At 30.2% G+C, this 14,804-nt stretch overlaps 1 protein-coding gene across 1 annotated transcript in view; it reads left to right on the top strand.

Annotated features, from left to right (window-relative positions):
• LOC106678060 (uncharacterized) overlaps positions 1-14,804 on the top strand; it is a 122,602-nt gene that overhangs the window by 87,597 nt on the left and 20,201 nt on the right. Inside the window, exons 3-4 of the mRNA XM_014416358.2 lie at positions 14,163-14,305; positions 14,394-14,532. Coding sequence (XP_014271844.1) covers positions 14,163-14,305; positions 14,394-14,532 — 282 coding nt within the window. The remainder of the gene's footprint in view (positions 1-14,162; positions 14,306-14,393; positions 14,533-14,804) is intronic.

Here is a 14,804-nt window from a genome sequence, read left to right as displayed (position 1 = left end):
TATATATATACAATCGGTCAGCTGTTCTCGATCAGCTGATATGGACCTGTCAGCTGACAGTCCGTAACTTATATATAATATAACGGTTATATAAACCATGTAAGGCCCACCAGGCCGATCTGGTATAAAATAAAATAAAAATTATATAAACACTAAATTAAAAATCAAATGGGCCGTTTTATGAAAAATGTAACTATAGTTTTTTAGCTTGTATTTAAAAATGACAAGCAGCACATAGTCCGAAAAGGAATTGAAAAATTTGCAATACACTGATATAATTTTCTTTTTTATTGTATTACATTGATTTAGGCGATTCGTTCTTTTGCTAAGAGATTTTTTTTTTCATAAAATAACCTCTCTAGGTTTCCATTATAGGTAGAAAAATAAACGATAATCCTTCCATATTTTTTTAACTCTCCCTAATATTAGCTCAGGTAACAAACACGCGATGCCGCTGATAATGCACCAAGCTTAAATTTAATTTTCCACGTAAAACACAATAAATATGCTCTATAATTTATTATGGAAACAAAATATTCCCACCTTAGAGGCAATTTATGACTATCCAACCCTACCAAACTTGGAGAGTGAAGAGACCCAGCAAAGAATTTTACAATATGAAGAGGCAAACTGAGGGTGGAGTTACTAAAGAGAAGGTTCTTGAAGAAGAAAACAGTCAGGTAAGCGTTGGAGTTTGGTAAAAGAAAGAAAGGGGCAGAAACTATGAAAGAGTGAAGTAAATGCGGAAGAAGAGAATGGAAGGTGTTATTTTTGGCTAGTTTACAGGGAAAGGGCAAACACAAAATGATGGGATTAAATAATGATTGTTATAAATATTATTAGTAGATATTTAGTTTATTAATGATGTTTATGCACATAATAGTTTAATAAAAAGTCTTCCGGGTGCCTTCATTGCGGTTTTTGAGATTGAGTGATATCGGATAGTTTTATAAATATAAAGATAAAGTCTAACTGACTATATCATTGCTAATGCTATATTGATTTAGACTAGGGATACAATTTTTTTCAACCACTTGCAGTCCCATTACTTATTGCACGGGGGCAAAATAAATCGCCATTAATAATATCAGTTTTGTAGTCCTTATCGATTTTGATATATATTGAGCGATAATAGTTTCTTTATATGTTAAAATAAAGATAAAACAGGTTTCCATCTTTGCTAGTACTTGTATTATTTGGATCACATATGTTTTTTAATGATTTAATAAGAGAATTAAATTATATTTTAAATGAGTGACTATTATCTTGAAGGATTTAATAACGTTTAAATTATTCGAAAAAAACAAAATATTTCTATCACGTTTTAGAAATAAATTAGCTTGGAGCCACTTTTTATTTAAACCAAGTCCAAATTTATTTAAACCTAGTCTCATTGGAATTCCTTGATCTTGAGGGGTGCCAATTTTAATAATTTCAGATTCATAATCGTAGCTATTTTCGAGAAGTAGTGATCACTATGATGACATCAAGTAACCTCTCCTGGTATATTTTAAGATAAGAATAAAACAAAAGTTCAAGGCACTATATCTTACCATAGCTGATACTTTATTAATTTATATGATTTTTATTTTGTTATGTAAAGCATTTCACAACCGTTCCAATGAGTGTTATTTTTCTTCAGAGTTGCATAGTTTTAGAGCGATCCATCAACCTAAGTTTTATGTTGTTTTAGAATTTTTTTTTTTTTAATATCTCAAAGAATGAATTTCCTCAAACTCAGCCTTATTACACACCAGAACAATAAGGGGGGGCAGTATTAAATATTTCACATTCAGAGACGTTTATAAATTGAGCTATTACAATTTCAGTGAGTAGGTCAATTGCGTTCACTAAATACATTATATAGATTTTTTTCTCTTGTATATTAAGAAAAAGATAAACATAAGTCTAGGGAGCCCGGTATCATTGTGGCAAGGAACAATGATACTTACTCCAACCCGCGCTCGAATCCGGCTGGGTAGATAATTACTTTCAGTTACATTATAGCTGTGAGTCAACTCTATGAGTTATGGAGCCTTCCTCGTAAAGTAGAATCCCTTAATAGGGGAAAAATATGGCGGTTGAGCATAATCTTGAAAATAATATCTCCTTGTATAACCGTTGAATTTAAAACAGTTCTTCGTTACAAATTACTGAATCCATGATCCTACGTGGATCATTAGGGTTCACATATTATTATTTAAAAATAGTACGAATTTTACAAACCCGGCCTTATTGATTGATTGAGTGATTATTATTTTTTAGAGTGAGATCGGGCTGTTCTTTTTACACATTTAGATTTAGAATAATCATTAAGTACTTGAGGATACTGATACAATTTAAACTATAGTTGTATTGATCACAGTTGGGTTTGTAGCGCTTATCATACTCATCCTAAACTCGAGAGCTTGAAGTTGTCTTAGCCAAGGTCAACAGTTACCAAGTCGAGATGGGCCCAAGTAGTGCATCAATAATATCGATATCTAAGTGGAACTATCTCCTTACATAGGAAGGAAGTTTATAACCGGCACGGCTGGAGGGAACGGGTAGTGGTAAAGATAAGCAGTTACAAGTCTGAAGGTTGCCAGTTAAACATTTTATTGACTATTAGATACAATTAATAAAGTAATTTAATAACACTGCTTAATATGAAACCACCTTTAATATGTTAATGTTAAAGATTCTGAGACTTGAAGACTGAAATAATTTAAAAATGAATATTCTTTCTTCTTTTCCAAATGAGGTGTCCCAGACCGCACTGTAGAGATTTGTAGATTCAAAACACAACTTGTACAGCTGCCCAATGAAAAAAATGAAATTTATATACTCATACTGATTATAAAACGTCGCTAAGCAGAGATATCAATAAAAAGCACCAATGTGAGTATCAGTCCTATAAAAATAAAAATATACTCACAAATTGCTAATTCAATTTCTATGTTTTGAGTTTACCTTACCAACATAGTGTACAATGGAAAGGTATTCATATTTGCAAAATTTATCTAATAATCTTAGAATATAATTTCATACCGTTTGTAAAATGTGATATGAGAAAAGTGTATTAGAAAATGGCCGAAATCTGTCAAATGTCATTTTTTAAGAAGTCATATTCATTTCTTGAATATATTAATTAAATCTATGTATTATAATACATACATTTTTTTGTTTATTCTGGGAACCGACCAGTGGACAAAGGTATTAGTCATTTATCTAAATTAGGAACTTGTGCCACAGGCGCCCCTGATATGGTATGTAGATGGAATTGTATATACTGAACATTAAGAAATATTTTCTAAGAGTGTCTGGTCACTAATCTGGTTTTCCTTTACATAAATTCTTTAGAAATTTTTTTTTCACTCCTCTCTATTCAGACTTTCATCCATCCCATTTTCTATTTTACTCTAGGTGTTCTTTTTTAACTAATTCTTCTTACTTTCCATTGCATAGTTATCTTTGACAGTCTTTCTGTAGATATTCTTTTAACATGTACGAACCAGCTTAATTCTTTTTTTTCTTACGGTTGTAAGTATATTCAGATGGAAATGCATTAGTTCTCGTAATGTTTTATTTCATTCTTGTAGGTCTGTATAAACACGCTGTTCTCCAAATATCCATCCCTTACATTCTTTGTGGAATCTAGCATTATTGACTCATGTCCGGGTTTTATGTTGTTGCAGACTCAAGTATATGTGAGATACTGACATATCAGCCTCTTGATAAGAGATAGCCAGCTGTAACTCCAATATCAGTCAAATGGATGTATAGAAGAGCCGGACTCAATAAAAGTCAATCTTTATGTAACAACCGAGTAGTCAATTCTCTCTCTCTTTTCTGAAGAGACTCACATCTCTCATTTCTCCAGTAAACCGTTTGCGGTCAGAAACAGCCTTCCTCAAGTTTTGGGTTGTTTTCGTGTGTACTTTTTCCACTCTAGTGTTGTGGCGTGGGCTTCAGCTAGAGAGACTTCGAGAGAGTTAGTGAGGCAATCTCCGGGAGTAGAGGAATCACCTTCATGGGAGATGAATTATTGATCCCGTTTTGATTTAAAGCTTCCAGGTTCAAGCCTGCTTGTCTTGACGATTTTGTAGGCAGCAATTATTTTTTTTTTAAATGAGAAAAGAAAAAAATGGGAGATGAGAACACAACAATAAAATTCTTCTTGAAAACAAAAATTAATCTGGTATCTAAAGTTCCCGGGTTTCGGCACTATTTATACGCTGCGAACACAAATACTAAAAATGTGAAAAGGGAGAGAGAAATTTACTTTGACAAGAGTGTATATTGGTGCTTCAGATCACACAATTTAATATTACATTTGCTTTCCGTCCTTCTCTATCAAGTTATCCAATCCCGCTGTCCATCGTAATCTCTGATTGCCTTCAATTTAAATCCTCACTGTATTCTCACAATATCCGCTCACGGCCTTCAGACTTATTTGTAACTGCCCATCGAATCGCAGCCTTTGGTAGATCTTTCCTCATCCATTCATCTTCCCTATGGAATTCTATTCCATCCTTTATTCTTAGTTTTAATACCCTTCCAATCTTCAAATCCCGTATCTTCGACTACCTTCTGTTCACCCAATTCCAGAAGAATAACAATTGAAAGTTTCAGAAAAGCTGTATATATTACCTGTATTTTATGTCTTAGATTTTCGTTTATAATTGTAAATATGTACATTAGCAGAAATTATATCTTTACATTTATTATTTTTTAGTAGTGTATTGTATTTGATTTGTTAACATTTTTTTTTCTTTTTTACTGTCAGTAAAAGACAGAAATCATCTTATGTTTTATGATATGACAAGTGGTTTTATGTTATATGTTCTGTCATTATTTTATATATTCTGTTAATTATTGTTGTTTATTTGTATCTTTTTAAATTTATTGTATTATTTTATGTTATGACATCTTGTAATTTCATCTCAATTTTTTTATTTACTCGAAGGCTCTAAAGCCTAATTTTGATAATTTTTTTTTTTTAGGGTTTCTTCACTATTAAACACTGACCACTGATATTTCACCTTCTCCACTGTTATATGCCCTTTCAGATTCGTTATATTGTAATTGTTATTTATCTCCCACTTTTTATTAGATTCAAATACACAACATACCTCAGCATTTAAGTTTCTAAATTTTGGCGTTGTATTGCGATGGGGTTTAGATCAGATAAGATTTGATGAATACATCTTTACTAATACTTAGTCACATTTTCTTAAGCACTGTCTGACAACCATATCTACATAAATTTTAAAATGTGTTGGTGTTGGTGAAACCTAATTAATGTCTGAAATTTTTCAGAGATTCTTGGTCCTTTTTATACAATCCAGTATATTTAATTTAACATAGGATGCTAGTACTTGCAAATATAATTAAAAGTATATGAAAATTAATCTTTTGTTTATATTATTTTATTTATATATTCCTTTATTGTATACAATCTATTCATTCCTTAATGGATTTCATTATATCAAATGTTCGCTATAGCCAACATTCTATTTAACACTAAATGGGAATGCAGTCTATATCAATGGTAATTAATGAAACCTCACTTGTTTTGTGAATGAAACTGACTATACCAATCAGAGGAATAGAATACACCAATCAAACGTAGTTCTCCTTTCCTCTGACCTATAAATATTCATCAAATACATTAAACCTTACAACTTAAGAAGAAATTTAAATAATTAGGAACAGGAATAATTATTAAACGTAACAAAAACAAAACCTCATTATCGATTTATGACCCACAATCATAAAGTATCGTCCTCTGTAAGCTTGTAAATATAATACTTAGAAATAGATAAAATTAATTTATTCCGACATCAAAGTTATACATTTCAAAAACGTTATGAACTTATTAATCATGTTTTAGAACTTTGACTCACTTTTTTTTATACTTACCGAAAACCACAACAGTATCTTTCTGTTATGAGATAGCTTTTTATAGTGTGAGGAAGTGGTTTAAATCGACAAATTGTTCCCTTCCTTAGTTGAGGATTTTTTGTCATAAATATTTTAAGTAGCGTCAATTTGGTATGCTGATTGGATTTTTGCCATTAATAGTATGAAGAAAGTGGATCATCAAATGGTCATAAATTCGTACAATATTATTTGGAATCACATTCGATAAAATCATTGAATACACAAAAAAAAGTTCAGAACATTTGAAGCATTTATTTTTCTTTATAATTTCATTGTTAGTAATGATGTTCTAGTTATGAGATCAGAACCTGTTCCATTATTTACAACATATATTTTATTGACCACATAAGTCTTGCCCATATAAGTGGACTAAAGTGTTAATTCCAAGAATTTTACATACGTACATAAAAATATTCACATAAATTTTATTATCCCGTCATCGGTCGCTAGGCCGGGCTTAAGACTTTATCTCACATTACTTATTTAGAGATATTGAACGTATTTTTTTAAATATAAAATTTTGATTTAGATAAGGTTTATTTAAGCATTACAAAAAAAGTATTAAAAAAAAAATATTTGTATATAATAGCAAACTAGTTTTAAAAAAATCAATAAACATGATAATAAAATAGTGATAAATATAAAATAAGATTTCGGGACAGACAAAGTTATAAAAAGAATCAAAATACAGATATATCATATTATAAGAACATAACACTGATTTAAAAAAAAAAAAAAAAAAAAAAAATTCAGTCTGAAGAAATCTCTTGTGCACAACTAGTGCAAATGAACACCGTATGAATGGGACATATCGGTATTTTGTCAATTTTCGCACTTGTGTCAATTTTTTTTTTTTTTTTTTATTCGTTCTCCTGAGACAAAATGCACAAAATCCCTCCGTAATAGTATATGTGGCGCAGCGATAAAGTAAAAACATGAAAAGACAAATTTTTGTTATAAGGATCACCCTCATATACCCTTATAGTATCGAAATACTATTCATAGTAAATAATACGTACCTAATAAAGTTCCTGCTTCTTCAAGCCTACAAAAATATTTTTATGGATTAAATACACTTGACGCACGTGAGAAAAATCCTCACAACTTGAATATTTTATAGCATCCTCAGTCGTGCGTGAGATAATGTATCACTGAGAAGGGTATATTGTTAAGGAAAGAGGACGCATACTCAGAGCTGCTAGAGTATGAGGGGCGAGGTATAGAAGGAAGAGACTGTGAACTACAGATTCCAGAAAGAGAACCACAGTCTCCCTCTAGCAGCTCTCGGAACCGGAAAACGATTGACGTGAGAGAAATTCTCATGAAGCGACCAATGACGGGTTAAACTAAAATTTCATGCGGCTTATCCCCTAAGAAAATATAAAAGCTTGAAAATTTTATACAATATTCACCAATCATTAACAACGAAATCAGTTACATTATAATACTGCTAACACAAAAATTTGGATCATAAGTAGTTAACTCATAATATAGTTACTATATGAATAATGTGTCACCATATTGTGCACACAACTTAATAACTGCAGTGGCGCCGGTAAGATTTCGATCTCGATCCATCCTCCTCCCACTCTGGTTACAAAGGCTAATGTAGGTTAGGCTCCTAAACCTACATGTAGGTTAGAAAGAGATTTAGTAAAAAAAAAATAAAATAAAATAAACATAATAAACATTTTGCATAATTAATTATCATATGAGTAATCAAAATATAATATAAAAAGGATTCCGAAACATTAGTCGTAAAAAAAAAACTGGTTTATGGTTATAAATATTGCATGCAAGTTCTGAGGATCGTTCTGAACATCGTGGGATTATCTGAGAAAAATGTAAAATTTAAAAAATAATTAGGCACCAAAAAAAAGAGGATCTTACGAAAGAAGAAAAAACACATAATATTCTTTCGCGAAAAAGTCATATCTAAAATTTGTAACAGTCAAATCATGAAAATTCTGAAATAAACCCAAGTGTATTCTAAAATATGGAATTATTAATATCGATCAGCGTAATCTTTAAAAGAAAACAGTACTTATTAGAAATATTCATGTATAAAATGGCAAAGATAACAAGAAATAAAGTAGAAAGGGCAAGAAGTTGATTGCCCAGAATAAAACTGTAATCTATAGATTCTGTAATCTTTAATATCTACAGATAGATCTCTATTTATAGATATTATTTCAGTAATCAATTTAATAGATAATAGTAGATCATGATGTTGATATTATAGAAGTGAACCCTGCTTTCCAAAAATAAAACAGGATTCATGGGTCGTTGTTTTTACACACCGCTATATTCATTTGTAAATTTTATAAAAACTTATTTTAAATTTGATAATAACTATATAATTTCCTTCACTTACCTGTAGCTGATAAATTCCAATGTATTGAATATAATGTAAACGCCCCAGCCACTGTTTCAATCAAGTTGGAAATACGTACACAATGGGAAAGTTCATTTAGCTTTATTCTTAACGTAGGAGGTAAAGTATGAAATTATGAACTTTCATTTAAATATTAATCCAGCAGAATTAAAAGATTTCTAACTGTTGAGGAATAGAGACAATAATTAGAAGACTAGAAGGAAACAGTTAAATGTATTAATACTAAGACAAGCTATTAAAAAAGAATTTAATAACAAACCAAAAATTCACCTATATAATATACATGGCTGCAAACTTATATTACATTGTTTTCGTAAAAGCAAAATGGTTAAAAAATTGAACCACACTCACGTTTTAGTGGATTTCAGCCGTGTATATTTCACAAATGCCACATTTTGTTTGGGTGAAGTTTTAGATAGTATCATTGCTCTCAAAGTCTTCTATCTTCCGGATTTTTTTTTTAAATATTTTTTTAGACATAAACCTTTTTTAGAAATAGAATGACTTAAAATTCTTAATTTTTCGTTTTACATCAAAGAAGTAAGCATAACTAACGATAAGATAAGCAATAAATTCATAAGAAACGAATTGTAGCTGGTCCACGATTCATTTTGTAAGCATCCGAATTTTATACAACTATCACGCATTGTCACGCTTATTTAATTTTATACAACTATCACGCACAGTCGTATTTAAAAAAAAAATGATATCGATGCATTCCTTACCAGTTATTTGGACATATTATTTCTTTTCGAATTCATCAATATTTACTGATATGTGTTCAACTCTGTTCCTTTTTAATTACACCAATACCATAGTAATCATTATATTTTAGTTCATCCAAGAGGTGATTGTCAGGATAGATGGTTGACATTAGCATCGGGTTCATCTTGAATATCACTATTATTTGTTCGAAATGAGAACATTATATGATATTAAGATATAAAATGCATCTCTAAATTTAATAAGAGAAATAGCTACTTAAACTGTATGTATTCTACAAAAAAAAGTATTATATATATGATATATCCTGAATGATGAGAAGAAAGTTAATCGTGGATAATATATATGAGGAGAAGATGGTTAGGGGTGCGGTCAGAATATAAGACACAAATAACACAACCAAGTTCAACAAAAATAACACAATAGTACAAATTAGTTGAAATAACTTTTTAATAGTGCCAACGTTTCGGCCAGAATTTCTAGCCTTCATCAGGGCAAAGAACAAAGAACAAGATAACAACCAATAAATAAAAAAATGAAATATGAACAGAATGACATAAAGAAAATAATTGTACTGAATGAAATTAATTATCTTGTTCTTTGTTCATAGCCATGATGATTCTGAGATTCTGGCCGAAACGTTGGCGTTATTTTTTAAAATTTGTTTCATGTAATTTCCAACTGTACAAAAAAATAAATGCAATAAGTAAATTTGTGGAATGTTTCATTTACACTTAAGATTTTCATCTTAGAAAGAAACTACCCATTGGTGGTACTTCAAGCATTAATTTTATCATTAAAATTTCGGGACCTTCTCATGAAGATCCCGTGGCCATCTTCTTTTCAGGCGTCTCGGAGGATTAGCAGGGATTGATGAAAATGAGGGATTAAGAACTAATAGGTTAGGAGAATGGAATGAAAAGACGCATATCTGTTTTGGGCCAAATCTGCAACGAATGGGATGTTTTTGAGGATGCATTTATTTGTAACGTTATTACGTTACAAATAAACTCATCCACAAAATCAAGGATACAAATAAACTCATCCTTATTAGGAGTATCAAGGATTTTGGATTGTAAGGATTGGATGCGGGAGGAATTAGATGGTTTGGTAGAGCCCCAGATCATATTTTATATGTCCAAATTGGTCTGATGCACTATTAACTAAGTTATTTCAACTTATTTGTGTTATATTCTGACCGCACCCCTCAACTATCTATATACATGCATCATATACACATGTATTATCTGGTCCCTCTGCGTCCTCTTGGGGCTCTCTATACAATTTCAACCAAAGGTAATACACTAAGAAACTTAGACTATTTCAATTATTAATTATTACAAAAATTACTTACTTTTTATGACTTATCATGTAGAAAATTCTAATGTTTAGGCTCAAATAAAGCAGTACTAATTCGACGGGGAAATTAGGTTCCAAAAATGTTTAATTAAAGTTCTAAAATTACTTGTTTGATTTGTAAAGATAACAAGGACTGCGTGATAAAAGGAGAGTTTCTCTTTAAAAAAAAAAAAGACTACATTACAATTGTAAATCCTCTAAATTAGGTCCAGACCAGGTCAGATCGTTATTTACCAAAATCGTAATCCTACAAAGTATTGTCATGGATTGATTGGATTTTGGGTTGGGACGTGGTTCAGAAGATTGTGGGTTCGTACTGGTAGGTCGAAAAATTTACCGCGTTTAGTTAATAAAATGAAAATTTTATTCCGTCTAGGTACGGTCAAAATAGCTCTAATAAAAAATAAACTTTTATTATATTATGACCCAACATTTATTAACTATCTAAATTAAAGAAAATAAAGTAAGATGTACTGTACATGTACAAATGTATAAATAAACAAGAAGTACAAAAAATTATTAGACATATAATGAAAAGTTCAGGAAGGATAATGGATTAAATAGTACAGTAATTTTTTTCTTAGTTCTTTAAACCAGTTTAAGACCTTGGGGAGCCTGGTTACTTACAACAAAGTAAAATTCAGACCAGGAGAGCAGCGGGAAGTAGATGTCATTTCTCACTGCAATGATATTGAAGTTTAGGGCACTCAATAAATGACAGTTGTCATCTGCAAACCCATTGAAAGGCCAATTGTTTATTTATTGGTATAAAACATATTGCCCTCGGCAAGATGCTAAGTTGAAATCTATTGTAAATTAATTTTCTAAATTATTAGGATCCTAATCTCTTTTGTTTATTGACACTTCTGAGAGTTTATATCTTTTGGAATGCTTTACAATTAAGAGTAAGAGGTTCTAGATATGTGCGATGTTGCTGTATCCGTTTCAACCATTAATTTATATTATAATACTACCTTTTCAGTTGAGATGTATTTCAAACTTTGAAATATCATTTAACTTGGCTTGTGCTAGAAGTTGTCAAGCTGTAAAGCTTTCTATCTTATAGAACTGTCAGGCCATGCCATTTGATAAAACCAACTCAAAATGGAGTCCAAGATAAAAATATTTCAACACTTTAGATAATTTAATAGTCTTCTATCTTATAATTTTTTATGTTAATTATTCTCATAAATAGCCTGGATAAAATTAATTCGTTCATTGATTGACTTTTTTATACATGTTCTAGCATGATTAGCCTGTTTCAGTGTCTCAAAACGTTAATTTGACAAATAATAATCTCTCTTGACCAGTTTATATTCTCCTTTAAACTACATTGAAACAAATCATACTCAGGACTGGAATTTATTGCTTATAAATTTATATTTGCCATGCACAAAAAAGTCGTTAGTCATTAAATGTTCCTGGAATAACGACACAAAACACTTTCTGCAAACAAAGTATAGTGTTGATCATGACCACTCACCATTAAACATTTATATAGTGATTATTCAAATTATGGAGGCCACATTATTTATGAATATTGAATTCTTTTGATTAAAACGTTATGTGTGAATAACTGAATAGTATCTTTATCTATGTAGAGGAGAAAACAAATATCTTAATAGTTATTAATTAATAATTAAGAATATCATCTTAATAAACAAAATTCATGGTTATTTCGATGTTGATTGTACTGTGTATCTATCTTCAAGGGCCCGCAATTAAATCCTATGTACAACTTGGCAGATTCCAAGACCTCAGATACAGCTACTAATAAAGCGGTCAACAATATACAAGGTTGATTGGCCTTGACGAATATTAATTAATTTACTTGGATCCTCATTATGTCAGTGAGCTTTCATCAAATTAAGGCCAAAGCAATCGATATATCTGTTGAAAGGGTGGTAAATTATTATAAAAATAGCTTATTATTTTACATAAATGATTTTATATCAGTAAATAAGAAACGATTAGAAAGTATACCAAACACCAGTAAAAAAACAAAAGAAATGGTTTATGGTTATAAATGTGATATACAAGTTCTGAGGAACATCTTGCGATGATCAGTGAAAAATGCAAAATTTATAAAATAATTAAGCCCAGTAGTAACAGCGAAAGGATGGATTTGTTTGATTCTATGTACCTTATTTTATTTTAGTTTTTTTTTGTAAGAATTGGTGGGGTTATTTTTTCCCATTACCACAATTCATTTTAAAAATAATCATAACCCATTTCATCAACGTAAGGTTTTTCACATTATATTTTATGAAATCACATTTATTTATTCCTTTATCACATTTCCGATCAACGGCACTAATATTTTGCCAATACTTTTTTTTTTATTTTAAATATAAAATAACACTAAAACTTTAAATTGTATCACAATTATAATTGATATTTTACCCTTACTTAATGCCTCTTCAGTACTTCCCCTTACAATATGATATTAATTTGATAAAACTCAAATCTTTTGTTGTTCATTACGTTTAAATTTTGTTAATAATATTTTTTTTTTAAAATTATGTATATTTTATTACTTATATTTCATAGATAAGGTACTATAAGAATTTTTATTTATTTATTATGTGTTTATATGTTCCGAATTTGTTTTTAAAATAACCATATTATTAAACTACTTAGTAATAATATAATTATAGGTTTCTGTTCCTATCTCGTTTTTCGGAAGTTTCTCTTGTGTTAAATTGGTTATAATTTTAGCAATTTATTTTATTAAAATATAAAATCAAAAGGAAAAACCTGTGTATCTAAAAAAACATATATAGGATATTTTGGGATCCAATTAATGAGTTAAAGTGTGATGTACCCATTAAGCTGTGAAAACTAATAAAACCATGTTCGATGTGTTTCTTATTGATAACCCGTAAGCTAGTCAACCCTCTTGTAATTTAAAAAATGCTCCTACTTATTTTAAAAAAGACAACCTAAAGGATCAGTGACCTAGATAGCTCAGGATATTAAAGAAAACAGTTCTGCTTTTAATTTCCGCCGTTTGCATGTAAGAAGTTCGTAAGGAAGGAAGAACGAAGAGAATCGAATTTTCTTATAAATATATGCGTAAACGTAGTCTGAACAAATATATTCAATATATTGTATCTGATACCAGTACAACTAACAATGTTGTTTTTATAAACTAAAACCTAGTTAAATTTGTTTGAGATTTAATAAATCAAGTTATCAATTATTAAAATAAAATTTTATCAAACTATATGATACGCAAGGCACATTAAACGCATGTGTAAATGTAATTTGCATATTTCCTTAACTTAAAAAATATCAATGCACGAAATTCACATTCCAGTGAACTTAATCAAATAAATCACAAATTAAAAGAAATGTGATCAAAAACGTTTAAAGTTCAGACATCTTCCAAAAAATGATTTAATGAATGGACAATGCATTTTTTCTTTGATCTGGAGTTCCTCAAATATAATTCACTATGATTTGTATCTACTTTGGTATTTGTATGGACATAGATTATAACATGATCTATACCAATATTTGTTCTCATATGCATGAGATTTTTTGTGCTTAACAATAACAAAAAAATTTCTTTCCTATTTAGGGTGATAACAAAAAATTTAGGATCACCTGGACATGGAACATAAAATTACGTAATACTCTATTTCCATTAACCATTGTTCCATTGACCAATGCAGATTAATGAAATGTATATTTTATAACATATGTATATAGAAAATAATTAAAGGTTATTAATTTCATTTATTGACAATGATTTCAGGGCTTTCAAGACGGGTATGGGCTGCATGGACGCTTACTTTGAAGACTGCCTTTCGGAAAATGACAGAAAAATATTCGAGAGCCACGTTGCAGGTGCAAGGCACACTTTTAGATTTCTCTGCGACGATCCTGGTTTTCAAGCCGGTAAATATACTTTACTTGTAACTTTATTTATGATTTATTTTATTCCACATCAAACCAAATCATACTGCTCATTAACTCATACTTTCAGAGTACCTTATGTACACGCAGTGCTATAAAGGAATTAGCAGGGACTGGGACGCGTGTGCCAATAAATTTATAGGTCTTGTGGAGGAGGAAATGCTAAGGAAAAATACAACGGATCAGTCGAGGCTGGTTGAACTCTGCTGGTGAGTAAATATACCTGGCATTAGGGGAAAACCCAACCATTCTAATTATTCAATTGAGCAGTTAATGCTCATTCTAATTCAAACTAAGGGCGAGGTGAGGTAGAATATATAGTTTTTTTAGTTATTTTTTTTCCAAAGTTTTCAAAATAAAAATAGTCAATAGGAAATTCTTGACGGTCTCTAACATAACAAGATCTTTTTTCTTTGTTGATAGTGCACCTTTAGTTTAACATAGAGAGATGGATTTCTTAAATAGATATAAAAATTTTTTA

The sequence above is a fragment of the Halyomorpha halys genome, unplaced genomic scaffold (assembly GCF_000696795.3).
Source record: "Halyomorpha halys isolate HHAL.00 unplaced genomic scaffold, Hhal_1.1 Scaffold121.1, whole genome shotgun sequence".
NCBI lineage: Eukaryota > Metazoa > Arthropoda > Insecta > Hemiptera > Pentatomidae > Halyomorpha > Halyomorpha halys.
This window is presented reverse-complemented; position numbering and strand designations above follow the sequence as displayed.